The following is a 21,978-nucleotide window of genomic DNA, read 5'->3' as shown; positions in this document are numbered from 1 at the left end:
GTTGGAAAAAATAATAGGGTTAAGTTCGGGGAAAAGGAACCTTTCATTTACAGTTAGGTTTTCAATCCTGACTGAATTCAAAATAGTGGCCAGCATTAGGTAGGTACTCAAAACATGCATCTTACCTCCAATTTTGTAACCCAACATGAAGATTCCATGATCATTATCCAAAACACATTTTAAGACAAACCATTTGACAGTCATCTGGTTTGGACTGCATGTTTTCCATGGACTGAGAAATATTACATGGAGATCCCAAATGATGGAGTGGTAAAGCTGAGAGGAGAGACACAATTGGGAGCAAACTGGTGCTGAGGCATCGGCCAAGAATGCCACAGCCTGCATAGAAAAGAGAACCGAGGTTGCTAGCGACATGGAAAAGGAATATAAAAACGCTTAAGATATATTTAAACAAGATTTTTTATGAACAACGTACCCTAGGCTTGAACTATACCTCTAAGACTTTACTTGGAGCCAGATGATCAGAGTATACCGTATGAACAGTTCTATCTTTTTGTTGACTTCATAGAATCAAACAGCACAGAAGGAGGCCTATCGTACCTGTGTCGGCTCTTTAAAAGAGCTATGCAATTAGTCCCACTCCCCTACTCTTCCACCATAGCCCTGCAATTTCTTCCCCTTCAACTATTTATCTAATTCCCCTTTGAAAGTTACTACTGAATTTGCTTCCACCACCTTTTCAGCAAGTGCATTCCAGATCGTAACAACTCGCTGCATAAAATGTTTTTTCCTCATCTCGCTTCTGGTTCTTTTGCCAATTACCTTAAATCTGTGTGCCCTGGTTACTGACCCTACTGTTCCTGGTTACAGTTTCTCCTTCTTTACTCTATGAAAACTCTTCATGATTTTGAACACGTCTATCAAATTTTCCCTTAACCTTCTCTGCTCCGAGAACAACCCCAGTTTCTCCAGTCTTTGCACGTAACTGAAGTCCCTCATCCTTGGTACCATTCTAGTAAATTTCCTCTGCACCCTCTCTAAGACCTTGACATCCTTCCTAAAGTGTGGTGCCCAGAATTGAACACAATATTCCAGCTGAGGTCTAACCAGTGTTTTATAAAAGGTGTAGCATAACTTCCTTGCTTTTGTACTCTATGCCTCTATTTATAAAGCCAAGGATCCCATATGCCTTTTTAACAGCCTTCTCAACATGTCCTGCTACCCCCGGGTCTCTCTGTTCCTGCATACACTCTCAGAGATGGTAATATGCAGTTAGCAGTGGCATCGCCTACATTCACTGTGACTCAATCGATTCAGCACAAGAGAATCAAGGAATAAAAAAAACAAGGAACTAAAATGCCCTGATGACATTTTTAAAAATATATTCCGATAACTATGCCTTTAAGTTGCTATTCAAACTGGATGGTTTTATCTCTGTAGGGTCTCACACCAAATCAGTCCAATATTTTTATCTTGCAAGAAAAAAAAGTCACCGGGTATATCAATGGGAATTTTTCTTCGAAATAAAAAGACACTTTATTTTTAAAATTCTTTATTATTCTGGTGCAAAAATGCTGCTATAGTCCTTAGTGTTAATATTTACACAAAACACAAACATCACACCCCTTATTATCCCATCTTTACTGCCTTTAGTCCTATTGGTTCTGTATACAAAGCTAATCTGATAAATTTGTTATGTACAGATAATGTGTACATCCGAGCTTCAAATTTTACAATCTGCAGTACCTGAAAAGTGCAAAAAGGAAACCCTTCAACAACTACACTATATATATATATATAAAAAAATCAGCAAATATACAAACACAGAAGTGTGTTGTTACATTACAGGATGATCTAAAATAAAAGTTTGAGTCTGTCACCTCCTGGGCACTGCACAAATGTGGCTAGAAACAGAGTAGATGGAGACTTATTTTTTTCAAAGCTTTGAATAACATCAATATTATACACAGTACAGTTACACAAATCAGATTAAAAGTTGAGACACTCTTTAAAGCACTGAAACACCTCATTTGGCAAAAATATTCCTCAAAATGAATGTACATGAAAAACTATTTCTGCAGTAAGATGCTAAAGCAGTTATTGAAAAAATTATAAAAGTCTGGATATTTTTCTCATCTTATTTATATTACTTTAAATAGCTCCTTAAAATACAATTGTACGCTTAGATTAATTAATAATGTTTGAATGTTCCAATTAATGGGAATGCTAATTCGAATGTTTACTCTAGCACTGATTAAATTCCCATACTTTCTAATGGAAAACCTATTAGGGTCACATGAAAGTTCAGGTTAGGTTTGCTGCAATACAGGCACAAGCGTTGTTTAACATTGCAACAGGTTATCAGCAGACCCAAGTACCTAATTTAATCTGTACACAGCTAATATGGTAGCGATTTGGGGTCAACAGAAGCACAGCTAGATTGAGTGAGCCTTACACAACCCCTTGCTGTTGCCGTAACAAATTCATCCCCAAGAAAATTAACGGGACAGTTTTAGATCCTAACACCTGGATAGACTGGCAGGCTAGATTTGCATCCCATGCGCATTTCCCTAGATAGCATATCAATTACATGAACTTCAACTCATTGACAGCTAAATACTCCACTTGGCATTGCAGCCCCTGGTCTTGAGAAATTAACAGCGGAGTCATTATTTTGGCTGCAGTGAGTGACTTTACAGCGGCAGTATGTTGTGAATGAGCTCATGCATCTGTTTTGAGAAGAGACTGTCTTGCTCATCAGAGACATAGAATGGTTACAGCAAGGAGGCGGCCATTCGGCCTATCAAGCCCGTACCGGCTCTTCGTAAGAACAATCCAGTTAGTCCCATTCCTCTATTCTTTCCCTGTAGACCTGCAAATTTTTTCCATTCAAGTATTTATCCAATTCCTTTTTGAAATCCATGATTGAATTTGCTTGCACCAGCCTTTCAGGCAACGCATTCCAGATCATAACTACTCGCTGCGTAAAAAATGTTTTTCCTCATGTCACCTTTGGTTCTTTTGCCAATCACCTTAAATCTGTGTCCTCTGGTTCTTCATCAATGGGAACAGTTTCTCTTTACTTACTTTATCTAAACCCTTCCTGATTTTGAATACTTCTATCAAATTTCCTCTCAACCTTCTCTGCTCTAAGGAGAACAAACCCAGCTTCTCCACTCTATCCATGTAACTGAAGTCCCTTATCCATGGAACCGTTTTAGTAAATCTTTTCTGCACCCTCTCTAAGGCCTTCACATCCTTCCTAAAGTGTGGTGCCCAGAATTGGACACAATACTCCAGCTGTGGCCGAACCAGTGTTTTATAAAGGTTCAACATAACCTCCTTGCTTTTGTACTCTATGCCAACAGTTCTTTCTCATATCAGCATTTAAGGTTGAGGTCACAATCAGATCAGCCATGATCTTATCAAATGGCAGAGCAGGCTACTTCTGCTCTTAATTCATGTTAACGACAATGCTACAATTCAGAACACAGAGCAACTCCCGACAATGTCTGAGGTCAATTTCACCGGCACAGACCAACAGGTACAAACACTGCAGAGATCCAATTTGGTATCTCTTTGAAGCCTATTTTAACATACATAAAATCGGGAAATGACCCAGCCACTTGCTGCAAACAAGATAAAACCGCTGGTCACACATAGGGAAACATGCAATTACAGGAAGTCACAAATATTTGTTCCTTAATGCCACTTGGGAGCTCGCTCAGTTATTTGGGCTGAGACACTAGGAAGTGAGAGTTTGGGATGTTTTCCACGCTAAGGGTGCTGTACAAATGCAAGTTACCATTTTTAAAAATAACAGTTAAAGGCAGTGATCAAAAGACAGGGTTGGAAAGTGGTCATATAACTTGTACAAGCTATTTTCTGTTGTTTATATTATGAATCAAAACCACGAGTTGTGCATCTGCTCCAAAACACTTTTCTACCCATCCGTTTAATAAAATCTATACACTACAAATATAACCAATGTCTAGATTATCAGTGCACAGCTATGGATTGGAGTAGCTCTTACACTTGCCCTCCAGACAAAGGATGGCATCTGCCACTTCAATACAAGGCCGCAACCAACGTTGCAGGAAGAATTTAGTTCCACCTATCTGTGCTTCTGTTAAGAGAAGCTCCATTCGATTCTGAATAGAAATAATGCGATCAATGAGCTACATGTAAAATGACAGACCTAAATTTTCTGAAAACAGTTACTTAAAATAAAACAAATCAAATTTACCTAATGGTGCAAATATGCACCATACTCGTACTTTTTCTCACAGCTCCGTGACCGTACCCTATCCTTTAAGATCTTCCCAGGGCTGCTGTTCCAATTTAAAATCTTCTCGCCTGCCACACTCCAAAATTGTCAACATTCAGAACAAAGTACAGTGGCATTCTTGAAACACACGTTTGGTCCCCCACCAAAAAAACATATTCTTTGTAGTTCACAGGACCATACATTACAGGTAAATGCCTGTGTGATGTACCTTGATTTGGTGTGACTGTTGTTTTTTTTTTGATTACTCAATCTTGCGCTCCCTCCATCGCGTTGTTTGCTTCACGCATCCTCTCCCAGATGAAAATGGAATGGGATGGAGGCCGTTCAAAATTCCACTAGTCCAACATCTAGCACATCAGGTGCGCCATAATATGTCACTAATGCGTCCCGTGTAGCCCCATCTGCTGGCAGGAACTAGAGTACAATGTTCTACTGCAGAACCCTAAATATGCAGGTGGTGATGAGGTCATGAGGTGAGATAACTGCAGAATGCACTTCCAACGCCACCATTTCTCCTGTCCACCTCCGCTCCTGCCACCCCCGTCGCTGTCGGTGGGGTTGGAACAGGCAGACACCTCTGCACGTTCTGATTCTGTCTGCTGCTCCATAACAGGTGGTGAGCTAGTTGGGGCCGGGGTGGGGGGGGGGGGGGGGGGGAGGGGGAATTGCAGATTTAAACATTTAAGCATATTTAAATCTTGCATTGGTCCCCTTCTGCTAGCAGCTATAAAAGTAGTTTAGGCAAAGTAGTAATTTGGAAAAAAAATTAAATAAAAATAATTTGGATTCCATAAATTATGTTTACAATATAAAGTGCACACAGAAGAACAGTACATCTGGGAAATAGAGGCTAATGCATTTAGGTTTGTGCAATAGTACTGACTGATACAAATGGGATGACCCTATGACTAACATTGAGTCACAGCAAGCCTCCCGAGTGGATATGAAAAAAAAAATCATACCACCATGAAGTATTGTGCTTGATTAACATGAAACACTCCTAATGATTTAAAAAGTTTCTTTAGGCCAAGGAGGTAGGGATAGGAGAAGATGAGTAAATCATTCTAATGATGCCAGTTTCTCTGCCACATCATTAGTGTGTGGAAACAAGATTGGTGTTTCCACAGTCCTGGGTTAAAAGCCATTGCACTGAGCAAAACAGAAACTGTTATCTCTTGAGCTTTTAAAACAGACACCAGGCAGCCACAGCGGGAGACTGTCTCTAGGTTAAAAGTACATTCTTCAGAGGTACATGTTAGACGGTGCGTCGCATCTTTTCTCTTCCGGAGAGACCGTTGAGATGTGCTCTCCATTCCATCGCTGGTTAATGTGACAGCAGCCGTGCGCTGCCCTTGACATTTGTAACGCCGGACAAAGAAAAAGTCAACGGACGGGATTCATTCTTTTTAACTGGTCCTTTTAAGTATTTTTAAATGCCGGAGTGGGGCAGTTTAAAAAAAATAATCCACCAGTACTTTGATCCTTTATAACAAAAAACAATTCGATAAAAAGCGAAATGCAAGAGGGCAGTCCTCTTTGCACAGAAACGTCAGGAATCTTTCTTGGGTGTGAAGGAGCTCCATCACCAGGTGTGATAGCTATAGAGGAAGATTCATCAAAATTTAATTTGTGCAACATGATCAAAAATCGACACGCTCATTTGCTGCATAGTCTCATTCGGGCGACACTCAGGTGGAAAAAAGGAAAACAGAAATGATCAGTAACAGCAGACAGGAAACCACGGGATTTTTTTTTTCCTTTGGTCCTGCATCCCCGTCATTTGAGTTCGCTCTGAGGGTTGTATTCGGTTTCTCCAGATGAAATCTGATTCAGACGTTTGCTTGAACCCCAAAGCTTTCTGGAAAGCTGCCCTGATCGCATCTGTTTGTGGAAGGAAGAAAAAAAAGCAGAAGAGAGGGAAAAAGGTCACCAGTTTGAAGAGTCGAGTAAAACTGATTCAGCAAGAGCTAGAAATAAGAGGTGGACCAGCGCCTCCAGCACCCCTTGTTCAGGCTGATCTCCCTGCACACAAGGCAAACCTATCTTGTATTATTGAAAGAAATAGTTTGCTGCCATTGTGCAAGGAAAGAGATGAGAATGAACAAGTGAAATTCATAAGCTGTGAATGAATGCAGCTCAGTTAGATTATGATGGAAAAATTGCACATCCTGGAGAAGTCTAAAAATTTTGCTTCCATTTTAAAAAAAAATCAGCACCTCAAGTGTACAAATTTGGTAGGGTACTAAAGAGTAAACTGAAGCAAACAGACAGTAAATACATTTAACATCCTTAGATTTATAGTCAGGACGCGTGCATTTCTTTATGGGTCTAGTAGACACGAGCACAGAATAGAAACAGCTGCCATTTTAGAAAGGGCAATTGTCAGAGAACCTTAAGATTTTACGCTGGAGTAATAGACAGTCGTAACCTAATGGATGGGCACCAACTTAGCAGCTCTGATGTAACAGAAAAACATTTTACAAACCAATATAAACCTTTTTCAAAAAAAATAAAATCTACGATATATGTTCTTATCTCATTCCTTTTCCTTACGCTTGGTGTCTACAATACTGCTGCACATCTGCAAAGATGTTCAAAGGTTTCCTGAAAAATGCATCCTTGATTGATGAGGATTTGCTCTTAACTGGATTTTCTAATTTTGGTAATCATGCGGGTGGATTTTCTTAATTTCACTAAACTCTGAACAAGCCGTCTCTTTAAAGGAATGCGGCCTTCCCTTCCTCTTCTTGGTTCTTCTCGAGAGTTCCCGTGGATGCTCTACTTCCTCTTGTGCCTTTGCTCTTTCTTCGCTATTATTCCTTTTCTTCCCAAAACAATGTGGCCTGATATAAAAGGGCCGCCGGAACAAGGAACCACTCTTGGCCCTGGTCACCCTCTCTACCCACTAGTGCTGAAATCTACTTTTCTGACTCTTTGCCCGACGTTGGAAACTGAAACCTGTTGCACTGCTGCAAGAGTTGGCTGGGCGACTTTAGGTTGAGCTGTGATAGAAAGGGTAGGTGGGAGCTCTCCACCGTCTTGTAGATGTAGTTCATGACCGTGGACTTTACCTCAGCCGGCTTGCCCACACCCACGATGATCAGTTTGCCGTCCTCCAGTCCCACTAGGATGTGGCTGTTCTCCTTGGTGATGGACACACAGTGAATTGGCAATCTCATTGCCAGCGGGGCAGCACCGAGTTTCAGGCTGAAATCAAATATTACAGAAATGATAACTCAAGTCCAGTTATTGCAATTAAAAAGAACTTGCATTTATATAGCTCCTTTCACAACCTCAGGACGTCCCAAAGCGCTTTATAGCCAATGAAGTACTTTTTAAGTGTAGCCATGGTTGTAATGGAAAAGCAGTAGCCAATTCGTGCACAGCAAGGTCCCACAAACTGCAATGTGATCATGACCAGATAACTGTTTTAGTGATGTTATTTGAGGGATAAATATTGATCAGGACACCAGGTAGAAAGCCCCTGCTCTTCTTCAAAATAGTGCCATGGAATCTTTTACATCCACCCGAGAGGGCAGACGGGGCATCAGATTAACGTCTCACCTGAAAGACAGCACCTCCGACAGTGCAGCACTCCCTCAGTACTGCACGGAAGTGTCAGCCTGGATTATGCGCTCCATTCTCTGGAGTAGGACTTGAACCCACAACCTTCTGACTCAGAGGCGAGAGTGCTACCACTGAGTCACGGCTGACACCTTAACTTTCTACTTTTCACCTCAAGGTGCAAAGCACTGGTGAGACCACAGAGAGCACAGTAGTCAATTTGGTATTTAGGGATCTGCATCTTGACTCTGGAATACATTAAAAAAAATGAAAATGGTACCAGGTTTTAAATGGACAACTTGTGTTTATAGAACACGTTTAATGTAAAACATGTTTCAAGGTGCTTCACAAATAAGTGCAATGAAGGAACTAATTAAGAATGACTAAAGGTATTAAAGCTGGCTCTCAGTTAAAAAGAGGTGATGGGAAAGAAAAATAAAATGGTCCAAGTCTTCATTTCAATCAGATCTAACAGGAATTTAGATTTCCACGGACAAACCAGGAGACAGCAACTAAAAAGGTAAGCATAAGGAAAAGAAATGCTGATCTAATTGTAACCTTGATGTGGAGATGCCGGTGATGGACCAGGGTGGACAAATGTAAGGAGTCTTACAACACCAGGTTATAGTCCAACAGCTTTATTTGAAATCACAAGCTTTTGGAGCTTTCCTCCTTCGTCAGGTGAGTCTCACCTGACGAAGGAGGAAAGCTCCGAAAGCTTGTGATTTCAAATAAAGCTGTTGGACTATAACCTGGTGTTGTAAGACTCCTTATAATTGTAACCTGAGCAGTAACTATTTCACCCTCAGACTGTTCCTTAATGAATATTGCTTTGTTGTCTGGTTCAAGCACAGCTCCAGCCTTGAACACCTGAAATTCTAGCCAATCATTTCTTCCCCAGCGATTCACGGCTCTGCTTAACATGCAGCAGACTAAAAAGGAATATTCATAAACAGGCTGTTCCCTCACATGGTTTAAAGGAATAATTTATAGTAATAAGGTTTGTTAATAATGAGATTTGACAACCAACAATCAGGCAAATTAAAGTTTGGGATTGATTTTATTATCCGGTTCACTATGTTTGCCAATATTTGCCCTCACCTGTACAAATCCCGTATAGACAGAAATCCCTCCACACTGCCCAGGACAATATGTTCTCCACTGACACACAGGTCAGACACCTGCTCCTTTATAGTCTCACTCGTCAAGTGCTTGCCATTCACAGAGTATAAATGTAGAGCATTCTTGTCCTGCAGAAAAGGATTCAAAGGATGGTAGTTACAAGAGAAATGTAGTCCAGTGCAATCAAGCACACGGTTAAATGGATAATAATATTCACACTGTATTCACGGTACAGCCAATTAGAGAATTTATTCCTGTCCAAATTTTAGGAGTGTGTGTGGGGAGGAGAGGCAGCGGTCGGTGCAGGAATGATATTATTCCTGTAGAGGCTTTAGCACGCTCTGTAAATACACCTCACCAGAGGTTTCTAAACTGCAACCATGAGTCCGAGCAATCTGGCTCACAAAGACCTGGAGAACCCCTGCTGTAGCCCTTTTCCGAAACGGTACAACAAAGTCAAACAGAGAGTTAGTTTGTAAAATAACTTCTTTTCGGGGGGGGGGGGGGAAAGAGTAGTTTTAAATATATTTAATTATACAAAGTTATTTATTAATGCATGTCTGTAACTTAGCTTGGGGTGTGCGTTTATGCACATCACTCAAATACAACTTTTTGTACCATAAGTTTTGTTTAGAAGTCTGTGGGGCTCAGAGTTTGCAACTAAGTGGGTTATAAAGGGTTTGGATAGCCCTCTGCTACGATACACAATTTATTAAAATCGAGGTTGCTCTCAAATTTCTCCCTGCTTTTCTTCTCCTTTCTGGGCACTCGAGTGCAAAGAGATACTGCTGTGCTGTGGCCTTACCCACTGCAGTCAAGATGGACATGGGAGACATAAGCCAACCGACCCTCCAATTTCCCCTTCCTGCCGTGGGTAGGTTCTGGCCCAGCTGGGCAAACTGATTGGAGGAATTCAGCAGGGTGTGGCTCTATCATTCTGTGGCACAGTGTGTTGGGTCACTGCACTTTCTGCTGTATACAACTGGAACATTGATTGTCGATCAGATTGGGGGATGGGGGATGTGAGGGGAGATACCCAAACACTGTATAAAGTAAAACATAATAATCTACTATTTCAAAACAAAGCATGATATTTTAATAAGGATCTGCACACTGTGCTTTCTTCAAGCAGTTAACAAAAGGCACACTTTTAGAAAATTGCCATATTGTACAACACATAAAACAGAGAGCACACAAGCAATTTCAAAGCAGTTTGAAATTTGCATGTAATTAATCATACTGGCTTCTGTGTGCAGAAGTTTAAATATGGAGTTCCAGGTGTACTGTGGAGTGTGTTTCATAGACCCAGTTGGTTCTTGCTAACCAATTCTACCATACAAACCAGAAAGCAAGGTGAAATACTACATTCATACAGACACAAAGTTTTATTACAATAAATGTTTAATCAATTCCCACCATTTAAAATGACATACATAAGCTTATGGATACCCAGTCTGGAAACATTTTTAAATGGATTGCACATTCCTATAATTATACCAGGCAATTCAGGCAGCTGCATTAGGTTTTATTTCAGTGCATTTTAGGAAGAGTTGAACACTCCAGACTTAAGGGTGCGAATCCACAGACAAGGCCTCCGAGGTTGTACCTTAAAATTTGATTTCCCCTCTGTTGTAGTGTTGACAATGATGTGTCCCTCCCATGACACTGACAGGTTGGGAATGATGAGTGGTAGCGAGCTCTCACATGGCGGTCGAAGTGTCCTCATATACTGTCCCCGTCGAATGGTATGAATGATCACTGTTCCATCCTGTAGGATACACAAAAAAGGTAATTTACAGTTGTGTGGTCATTGGCATATTTCAACAACTGGTCCAATACACATTTTTAAATGAAGCCAAGATGAAAACCTACTCATTGTTCTGATGTATTATACAAAAAGGCAACAGGTTAAGTGTAATTATAGGTGTAACTGATAGAACAGTCATAGTAAGCTTTCCTTAATATAAAATACACACACATATTAAAGCGACTCATTCTGCATTAGCTGCAAAAGTATAAGGTCAAACCTGGAGTATAGGAGACGTTACCTCATTAACTGTCCATGCGAGGAGATAAGAAATATAGTAGCTATATAGCAATTTAGGCAAAAATATGGAGGGCAGTATGAATAGGGTTGTGTTTTGGATGTACTGGGAAGAGATAAGACACTGAAGGCTATGAACACTCATGTGTGGGAATATGTGGAGTATAATAAACAACCCAAGACATTAATGGCCATGTGCAACAAACGATAGCAGCTAACCTTACCACTAAATGAACTTACGTATCAACAGTATACTCACAGAACATATTGTACCCACATTTGTCCTAAGTAATTAAACCTATAAAAAATACAACACACTGGAGCTCCTTGGGGACCCTTGACCTAGTCTCGCTGAGGCTAGCGTAAACAGTCAGACGACAAACTTACAACCTCCTGGGGAGTCCTTTGTATGTAAGTTTTGGCACCTATACCTTGTATACACTGCGTGTAAGACATTTCAACGTTCCCTAGTCCTCGAACTAGTATCAGAGGTAAAAGATGTATGACAATATCCTATAATTGAGTAGAATGGACCTATATTCTCTGGAGTTTAGAAGAATGAGAATCTTATTGAAATGTACAAAATTCTGAGGGGGCTTGACAGGGTAGATGCTGAGAGGCTGTTTCCCCTAACTGAAGAGTCTAGAACTAGGGGGTCAAAGTCTCAAGATAAGGGGTCAGCCATTTAGGATCGATATAAGGAAAAATTTCTTTACTCAGCAGGTTGTGAATCTTTGGAATTCTCTACCCCAGAGGGCTGTGGATGCTCATTGTTGCGTATATTCAAGACTGAGATAAATAGATTTTTGGACACTAGGGGAATCAAGGGATATGGAGATGGGGAGGGAAAATGGAGTTGAAGTAGAAAATCAGCTATGACCTTAGTGAATGACGGAGCAGGCTCAAGGGGCAGTATGGCCTACTCCTGCTCCTATTTCTTATGTTTTTACAATACCTCCACATAAGGGCAACAGGGATATATGATATCCTATATAAAAACCCAACAATAAGCTGCACCAAGCTGTTTTCAGTGTGTGAACATCTGATATTAGCCAGGCTGCTGCCAAAATTAACATTGTTTAAACAATGGACCAATATCACATATGCACCAAGGCACCCAAGCAAACTGACAAGGTGGAAATACTAAACAACGTGAGCTTTAATATTAACTGACGGCAGTCATACCAATGACGAACCATGCAGAATAGGAGCTTTGACTTTGTATTGAGCTACTACAGAATAAAGCAACTATGCAGAACAATCCAGGACAAGGCCCTAAAAGGAGATGTGGTGAAAGGAGTTCTGAACACTTCCTCCCCCCAAAAAATTGTTGAATTTAGATAACTTGTAAGGAATTAACTTGTTGCACACAACAAGTTAATTCCTTACAGGGCCTCTCCTGAACAGGGCCACTGCTCGAGGCTAGGGATACCATGTTGCCTCTCAGCTCCAGGTGTCAGCAGCTGCTACCACTCCATTGAGATTAAAAAGCAATTAGGGGTGTTGGGAGGCAAGTCTGAGTGGCATTTACATCATCTTTCAGTACCCAAAGCTTGGCATGACACGAGGATGGAGGGCCCGATCGAAAGCTCAACCACTTTGTGAAGAGAACAATTTTTACGCACTTTGTTCTGAGGGCATTAAGAGCCGACCATATAGTGTAGGACTGCAATCAAGGGCTTGCATTAATGTAGTGCCTTTCACGACCTCAGGACCTCCCAAAGCACTTTACAGCCAATGAAGTATGTTTTTAAAGCATAGTCACTGTTACAACGTAGGAAACACGGCAACCAATTTGTGCACAGCAAGCTCCCACAAACAGCAATGAGATAATGACCAGGTAATCTGGCTGTAAAGCATTTTGGGATGTCCTGAGGTCGTGAAAGGCGCCTCAGGACATCTAGGCCTCAGTTTAACGTCTCATCCGAAAGATGGCACATCCAACAATGAAGCACTCCCTCAGTACTGCATTGGAGTGTCAGCCTAGATTTTGTGCTCAAGTCTCTGGAGTGGGATTTGAACCCACAACCTTCTGAAAGAGGCAAGAGTGCTACCCACTGAGCCACAGCTGACTCCTTTACCCTTCCATGAAGAAACTGAATTCAATTTCAGGTTTTGCCACGGTGGGATACGAAATCTCAAACCTCTGCATTGCTAGACTATGGTACCATAGTCAATATATTTGGAAGATGGTTAAAAAAAAACATACTTTGAACGTGGAAAAGCAGAGGGATTTGGGGGTGCAGGTTAGTAAATTGAAAGTAGCACTTCAAGACCATAATGCCATAAAAAACCAAATGGTCCACTCGGTTTTGTGGCATGAGGTATAGAATATTACAGTCAAGATGTAATGGTGAATCTCAATAAAACCTAGGTAAAACCACAGTTGGAGTATTACGTGCAGTTCTGGCCTCCACACTGTAGGAAGGATGTTGAGGCTACAGAGATGGCACAGTGCAGATTCACTAGGATACTGCCTGGTATGGGGAAAATATAAATACGAAGACAGATTGAAAAATTATGACTTTTCATCAGAACAGCAGAGATTATGGCGTTATTTGATAAAGGTGTTTAAAATTATGAAGGAATGCGACACAGCAGAGAGAAATAGATTGCTTTTTAGTGGTTGAGCGGTCAAGAACAAGGGAACATAGAAATTAGATTAAATGTAAGAGATTTAGGACAGAAAGCAGAAGAAATTTTATACATAAGGCTGTGAGGCTGCGAAAATGAACTACCAGAGTTACCGATTGTCAGCTTTTATGAATAGGTTAGATAAGTGGTTCAAGGAAAATGGATAGAGGGACACAGGTACAAGACACGCACATGGGATTAGGGCTACTGCTTGGGTGGGGGGAAAACGCCGACAGGGGCCAGTGGGATCAAACAGTCTGTGTAAATCAATGTTTTAACATTGTTTAAAGAAGGAAAATCTAAGGTTGTCTCAGCACAAAGTAGTTTTTAAAAAAAAATGAGGCCTGTAGCTCCTAGGTTGAAGTTCAGTTTAATCAGTGATTTCCCCCTTTGTGGAGATCTGTCACTTCTCTCCAGATCATTTCCTGGAGTAGCAGCACCAATATAAAAGTGTCTTAGCCGTTCCCAGTTGGAGTATCTCCAGAGGGAACACCACCGCCAGATCACTGACTTGTGGCTACATCTGGGCCAGTGTTAATCCACATCAGAGTGAACATCAAATAATGGGTCACTGCAAGGGAGAAAAGAACTAGAATAAAGCCTTCTTCTGTATTTGATTTGTACTGTTGAACTAGACAAGAGCATTTTGTACCAAAAGTACTCCCTTCTATGCTTCCCTTCTTTACAATCATTAGCGACACACTGAGGCTTTTGTTATGCGAGTGTGGGTCGCTGTTGGGAGAGAAATTGAGACGGCTGCAAGACAAAAAATAGAGTACAAGATCAATCTTGATCACTTGTATTTCAATGGTAGAAAAAATACCTTTTAGAAGTGAAACTACTTGCAGATGAAATGAAGGTGGGAGCAAATCCAATTTATAGCTTGTGCTTGCTGCTAAATGGAACATTGCGCGCACTTATGACCCCTCTGCTAATTGCTCGAGTCAGGTATCTATAACATGGAATACCTATGCCTGTACTGGTGGCCACCTTACCATCTGCAATTAACAACTGCTGGACTACTAAGTCTTACCTTGGAGCCCGAGACAGCCATATCCAGCTCTGTACTGATGGCCACGCTTGTTACCTCCTCGGTGTGCCCATACAGAATCTGCATAGGTTTCAGCGCTAGGCCAACAGGGGTTCCTCCCTGAATCAAAAAAATTTAAGAAACATTATTGAAGGATATCAACTTGGGAAACATGCCAGCCTGCTTCAACAGAATGTGGTGCAGTCATGTAAAAGAAAGACTTGGATTTATATAGCGCCTTTCACAACCTCAGCACTTTACATGCAATTAAGTACTTCTGAAGTGTAATCACCGTTGTAATGTAGAAAACGTGGCAGCCATTTTGCACACAGCAAGGTCCCACACACAGCAACATGATGATGACCAGGTAATCTATTTTAGGTGTTGATTAAGGGATAAATATTGGCTACTGGAGTGTCATGCTACATTTTGTACTCAAATCTCTGGGGCGGGACTTAAACCCACAACCTTCTGACTCAGAGGCAAGAGTGCTACCCACTGAGCCATGGCTGACACCTATGCTCCCAACTGGTTCATATTTTGAGTTGCATAGACCAGAGAGACAGTGTACAGCACTGCTAGATAACACGTGTCATGCATCGGTACACTGAGCATCAAATACATTCATTGTACTTGTTATTTTTGTGAAATAATGCACCTTTAACCAAATATACTCCTGTATCAGTTTTAATTGTTTACATATTTCATGACAGTAAGTGTGTGTGCCAATACCCTCCCTGATTAGTCACAGACCTGTTCTTTGACGAGCAGTAGAACTAACCAATCTGCTCAAGGCTTGACCCCATATATGGTGGAAGTATGTGGACTGTTGCACAAAACTATGAATGTGGTGGTCACCAAAGCAAGAGAGTTTGTCGAGTGTGTTTGTTTTCTAAGACCACCAATTTAAGGTGCAAGCCCTGTCTGGTGATGTCAAAGTCTTCCACAGTCATCACTATGGAACAAATTTTAATTCCAATGATCTCGTGGAGCCTTGCACTGCGTACCGGGGGATCTGGCACCTCTGCAGCCTTTCTTTTTATTGATTCCCGGGATGTGGGCGTTGCTAGCAAGGCTGGCATTTATTGCCCATCCCTAGTTAACCATGAGAAGGTGGTGGTGAGCCTTTTTCTTGAAATGCTGCAGTCCGTGTGGTGAAAATGCTGCCACAGTGCTATTAGGTACGGAGTTCCAGGATTTTGACCCAGTGACGATGAAGAAACGGTGATATATGTCCAAGTCGGGGTGGTGTGTGACTTGGAGGGTAACATGGAGGTGATGGTGTTTCCCATGCACCTGCTGCCCTTGTCCTTCTAGGTGGTGGAGCATCTTCACCACATGAACTGCAGGAGTTCAAGAAGGCAGCTCACCAGCACCTTCTCAAGGGTATCTAGGGATGGGCAATAAATTCTGTCCTTGCTAGCAACGCCCACATCCCAAGACTGAATTTTTAAAGAGAACACACTTTCCATCAGACTTCACTGGATAATGATCAGGACCAGTGACACTGGATGACGGGTTTTTTTTTGCCCTATTTGGGTTCAACCTTTGGAACATTCTTGTCCTCCTTGGTCTAGGAGAACTGAGGCCAAATATCATGTCTCTGCTGTTGTCCTGGCTGTAATCTGCTAGTTCAGCACAGATGTATTGCTCAATTCCACAATGAACCAGCGGGGGAACAGTTCAACAGTCATTAATAAATCTACTGAAGTATTGGTTGAGGAACAGCAGGCCTGGCCCTATGAATAGTGCATCGTGTAGTTTCATCTTACTTTTTGTCACATGTGCCACCACTAATTTGTTCGTGACTTTTGAAACTACATCTCCATGTGTTAAAACGTAGAGGCAAGGATGTCCCTCAAACAAATGTGCTGTGGATTTTTTTGTAGATTGTGGCGGCCATTATTATAACCAACCCAGTGTGCAAGGCTGGTGCGTAGCTTAGCTATGCTTCTCAATGTTCTGGCTGACTTGCAAATTCATAGGTTACAGTCATATATAAATAAATTCAGGTGGTTTAACTTTTAAACAATATAGATACCATCAGATTTCTACTCTGACATTCTACACTGTACAAATTCAGAGTGCAAATGAAGCTACGCATACACACCTGTTGCAGAATTTGCCAGATCATGCAGGTTGTGTCACGTGACCCAGATATCAAATGGATCCCACAATAATCGGTTGCCAGGCAGGTGACAATGTCTGAAACAGGAGCAGGGAATGCGATGAAAGAAATCCAAATCAGAAACAACAAGTGACACTAACCCTTTTGGAACTGCAAGAAGCAGATTTTCATTACGTTCAAAACATTTTAGACTGTTCTGCTGTAGGATGTCATTTCTCTCTGGCTCTGCTATGGATAACTATCACTGGCAGATCACCTCTGGTGTTGCTGATGGTGAATTGGAAGATACATTGTTTTATAACAGTGCAGCTCATTGGCTGACACAGTGGTGTCAATACTCACTTCGTAATAAAGGTGTTATCAACAGAGTGCGATGGAGGAATTGTTACAGGAAATAAGCGTGACACTTACAGGAAATGCAGTGCCGAGATCACTGAAGCAGTAAGTGATGTGGAATATAGAAATGTAGCAACAGGACATATTTTTAAAATTACTAGCGTTTTGCTGACTTCTCTAATATTTAACACCTTCATCACTTTTGTTAGTGCTGTGAGTCACCCGATTAAATTAACAGAAGCACAATGCAGCAATTTGCATAAATACCTGTAACAACACTAAAGACTAAACGGGGCATTTAGCTGGGTGATTAGTGATATCACTGTAAATCGTGAATGACATTCTACCATTACAAACTGCACTTCGAGCCACAAGCTTTCTGGCTTCAATATATATTTACTGGAGCTGGTAACAATTCTGATAGGCATGTCCAGCTCCACTTAGCGGGTAAGCAACTAAGTTAATTTTATACCTTATTACTGACTGTGCTAATACTACTTACCCATGTGTCTGATGTGTTGTCCGGCAAGCTTCCCCTTTGCAATTGAGGTCACCCGAACGCTATTATCCCAGTGCCCTGCACTGAACAGCAGTTTCCCATCATGCGACACTACAAACAGTTTAGAGTTGACTTCCAGCCCAGGGGTAAAGGGGCCATTTACACAACGCTGGGTTCTGCAAGTACATGCAAAAGTAATAAACTGCTAAAATATCATATTGGCTGAACCAGTAACAGATTACAGCCGCACAGACTGTCTCAGCCGATGAGGTTTCATTGCTGAAACCAACACCATTCACAACAAGTATGAAGAATATGTATAGAATTACATTGTAATTACAACAGAAACAGGCCATTCAGCTCAATCAGGCCACGTTGGTGTTTATCCTCCACACAAGCAGTATCCTAACCCCTGTCCCTATATTCCTTTATTGCCCTTTACTTCAGCTACGTATCTAACCTATTCTTAAATGTTGACATGATCTCTGCTTCAATCACTAACTCTGGTAGTGCATTCTTTAGCCTCATAACAGTGTGTAAAGAAAAGGTTCCTCTTGCTCTCTGTCCTAATTCTCCTGGAATTAATCTTATTCTATGTCCCCTCATTCGAGACCCCTCGACCACTGGAAACAGTCTTTCTATCTACCTTACCCCATCCCTTCATAATTTTAAACACTTTTATCAAATTCATAGAATCACAGAATGAGGCCATTCAGCCCATCGAGCCTCCGTCGGCTCTCTGAAAGAGCAATCTAGCTAATCCCACTCCCCCGTAGCCCTGCAAATTTTTCTCCTTCAGGTACCTATGCAATTCCTTTTTCAAAGCCACAATTGACCCTGCTTCCACCACCCTTTCAGTCAGTGCATTCAGATCCTAACCACTCACTGTGTACAAAAGCTTTTCCTCATGTCGTCTTTGGTTCTTTTGCCAATCATCTTAAATCTATGTCCTCTGGTTCACGACTCTTCCGCCAGTGGGAACAGTTTCTCTTTGTTTAGACCCTTCATGATTTTGAACACTTATATCAAATCTTCTCTCAACCTTCTCTGCTCCAGTCTATCCACATAACTGAGGTCCCTCATCCATGGAACCATTCTAGCAAATCTTTTCTGCACCCTCTCTAAGGCCTTCACATCCTTCCTAAGGTGCGGAACCCAGAATTGGACACAATACTCTAATTGTGGCCGAACCAGTGTTTTATAAAGGTTCATCATAACATCCTTGCTTTTGTGCTCTATGTCTCTACTTATAAAGCCCAGGATCCCATATGCTTTCTTAACCGCTTTCTCAACCTGTCCTGCCACCTTCAGTGACACCTTCTGTATACATATACCCCCAGGTCTCTCCGTTCCTGCACCCCCTTTAGAGTTGTACCCTTTAGTTTATATTGCCTCTCCTTGTTCTTCCTACCAAAATGTATCACCTCACTCTTCTCAGTGTTAAATTTCATCTACCATGCACCACCCATTCCACCAGCCTGTCTATGTCCTCTTGAAGTCTATCACTATCCTCCTCACTATACTTCCAAGTTTTGTGTCATCTGCAAATTTTGAAATTGTGCCCTGTACACCCAAGTCCAAGTCATTAATATATAATCAAGAAAAGCAGTGGTCTCAGTACTGACCCCTGGGGAACACCACTATACATCTTCCCCCACTCTAGAAAACAGCCATTCGCTACTACCCTGTTTCCTGTCACTTAGCCAATTTCATATCCATGTTGCCACTGCCCCTTTTATTCCATGGGCTTCAATTTTGTTAACAAGCCTATTATGCGGCACTTTATCAAACACCTTTTGGAAGTCCATATACACAACATAAACTGCATTGCCCTCATCAACCCTCTCAGTTGCCGCATCAAAAAACTCAATCAAGTTAGTCAAACACGATTTACCTTTAACAAATCCATGCTGGCTTTCCCTCATTAATCCACACTTGTCCAAATTACTTAATTTTGTCCCGGATTAGTGTTCCTAAAAGATTCCCCACCACCGAGGTTAAACTGACTGGCTGGTAGTTGCTGGGTTTATCCTTACACCCCTTTTAGAACAAGAGTGCAACATTTGCAATTCTCCAGTCCTCCGGCACCACCTCCGTATCTAAGGGTGATTGGAAGATTGTGGCCAGTACCTCCACAATTTCCACCCTTACTTCCCTCAGCAAGGATGCATCCCATTTGGACCTGGTGACTTATCTATTTTAAATACAGCCAGCCTTTCTAGTGCCTCCTCTATCAATTTTTATTCCATACAGTATCTCAACTACCTCCTCTTTTACTGTGGCTTTGGCCATATCTTCTTTCTTGGTAAAAACAGATGCAAAGTATTCATTTAGTACGTCTGCCAAGCCCTCTGCCTCCATGCATATATCTCCTTTTTGCTCCTAATCAGCACCACCCCTCCTCTTACTACCCATTTACTATTTATATGCCTATAGAAGACTTTTGGATTCTCTTTTATGATAGCTGTCAGTCTATTGCCGTACTCTCTCTTTGCCCCTCTTATTTCCTTTTTTTATTTCCCCTCTGAACTTTCTATATTTCAGCTTGGCTCTCACTTGTATTAACAACCTGACATCTGTCATATGCCCCTTTTTTCTGCTTCATCTTACTCTCTTTTTCTTTCGTTATCCAGGGGGGTCTGGCTTTGGTTGTCCTACTTTTTCCCCTCGTGGGAACGTATTTAGACTGTACCCGAACCATCTCTTCTTTAAAGGCCGCCCATTGTTCAATTACAGTTTTCTCTGCCAATCTTTAAATCCAATTTACTCGGGCCAGATCAGTTCTCAACCCACTGAAATTGGCCCTCCTCCAATTAAGTATTTTTACTCTAGATAGCTCCTTGTCCTTTTCCATAGCTAATCTAATCCTTATGATACTATGATCACTGTTCCCGAAATGTTCCCCCACTGACACTTGCTCCACTTGACCCACTTCATTCCCCAGAACCAGATCCAACAATTCCTCGTTGGGCCAGAAACATACTGATCAAGAATGTTCTCCTGAACACGCTTCAGAAATTCTTCCCCTTCTTTGCTGTTTACACTATTACTATTCCAGTCTATATTAGGATAGTTGAAGTCCCCCATTATCACTACTCTATAGTTCTTATACCCCTCTGTAATTTCTCAACAAATTTGTTCCTCTTTATCCTTCCCACTAGTTGGTGGCCTATAGAATACACCTAGTGTAATGGCACCTCTACTGTTACTTAACTCTAACCAAATTACCCCTTAATCCCATCTATTCTAATGAAAATGCCCCATTTTGTGCAAGTCTTTCTTTGTATTTGACTTCCTCACACCAGGCAGCATCCTAGTGAATCTGCACTGTACCCTCTCTATTGTCTAAACATCCTTCCTATAGTGTGGAGCCCAAAAACATGGTCCTACTAATAATAATACATGCGTGCTCATATGTCAAGTGTCATTTATGATATCAAGGGGGAGGGCACTGAGGACATGAAGAAAATCAGCCTAGAAGTAACATCTCTTAATTGGGGATTGGGGGAGAGAGAAGAACCACTCTTATGGGTCACACATTCTAGATATGTTCTATATTAATGCTGCAAGGGATTATGTGAAGGCAAGTTAACTACTTAGCGACTGGACTAAATACAAACACATTGGTTAAATATACACACACACACACACACACACACACACACACACACCCGTACTCGGTGAGAATTACTTACTTTGAATTAGTTACTGTTGGGTCCCGAGAGAACGTGAAGTAATTGGAAATGTTTTTGTCGTAAGGCAGCCATCCATGAGTTCCCATCAGGCAATTCTGACTCAAAGTCACCTGTGGACCCAAAGAATAAGGACTTAGATATAGTCTGGTGAAACCTGTACCATACTGCACCAGTATATACCACACTACAGGTATTGAGTTACATCCAGTGAAACCTGTCCTGTACCACATCAGTCTTCACAAAAGCCACACAAAAAAAACCAGTAAAATCATATTTATATATCTATTTCAGCCCCTTCTATTGAGCATTATATACCCTACACTTCAAAGAATCATATGCTTTATGTGTGCCTTAAGAAATACTGAACAGTTTTACTGATGTTGAAGAGCATTCACAGAGCTACAACCATTCTAAGTTGCACACTTAGCATTTGTTGGCACCCCTCAATGACTCAGACAATGGTTTCACCTATGTTAAGTTGTATGAGATTGAACATTCCACAGGAGGTAGCCAATTCCTGCATGGGGTCCCAATAACACTGGAGTCAGTTCAAATCTTACAATGGTGTAATTTATCTATACACCGTTATTGTACATTGCATTGCTACCATGTCTCTACAATGTACCTTAGTGTACTGTTAGTGATTTATTGTGGTATACACATCATGCGAGTTATAG

The 21,978-nt window shown here is 41.4% G+C and overlaps 1 protein-coding gene across 3 annotated transcripts in view; it reads right to left on the bottom strand.

Annotated features, from left to right (window-relative positions):
• Positions 1-1,496: 1,496 nt before the first annotated feature.
• Positions 1,497-21,978, bottom strand: part of nbeal1 (neurobeachin-like 1) — a 244,396-nt gene continuing 223,914 nt past the window's right edge. For 2 of the 3 annotated variants that reach the window (XM_067988049.1, XM_067988050.1), the window contains 8 exons: positions 21,302-21,411; positions 17,610-17,782; positions 16,754-16,848; positions 14,647-14,763; positions 10,542-10,703; positions 8,915-9,063; positions 7,321-7,456; positions 1,497-6,130 (listed from right to left, as the gene is read on the bottom strand). In XM_067988049.1, coding sequence (XP_067844150.1) covers positions 6,026-6,130; positions 7,321-7,456; positions 8,915-9,063; positions 10,542-10,703; positions 14,647-14,763; positions 16,754-16,848; positions 17,610-17,782; positions 21,302-21,411 — 1,047 coding nt within the window. In that variant the 3' untranslated portion in view covers positions 1,497-6,025. Of the gene's footprint in view, positions 6,131-6,524; positions 7,457-8,914; positions 9,064-10,541; positions 10,704-14,646; positions 14,764-16,753; positions 16,849-17,609; positions 17,783-21,301; positions 21,412-21,978 lie in introns of those variants that run through there. The other variant, XM_067988048.1, reaches the window with a different exon arrangement.

Source organism: Heptranchias perlo, chromosome 7, assembly GCF_035084215.1.
Source record: "Heptranchias perlo isolate sHepPer1 chromosome 7, sHepPer1.hap1, whole genome shotgun sequence".
NCBI classification, from domain to species: Eukaryota; Metazoa; Chordata; class Chondrichthyes; order Hexanchiformes; family Hexanchidae; genus Heptranchias; species Heptranchias perlo.
The sequence above is the reverse complement of the archived record's forward strand: the minus strand, read 5'-3'. Positions and strand labels throughout refer to the sequence as shown.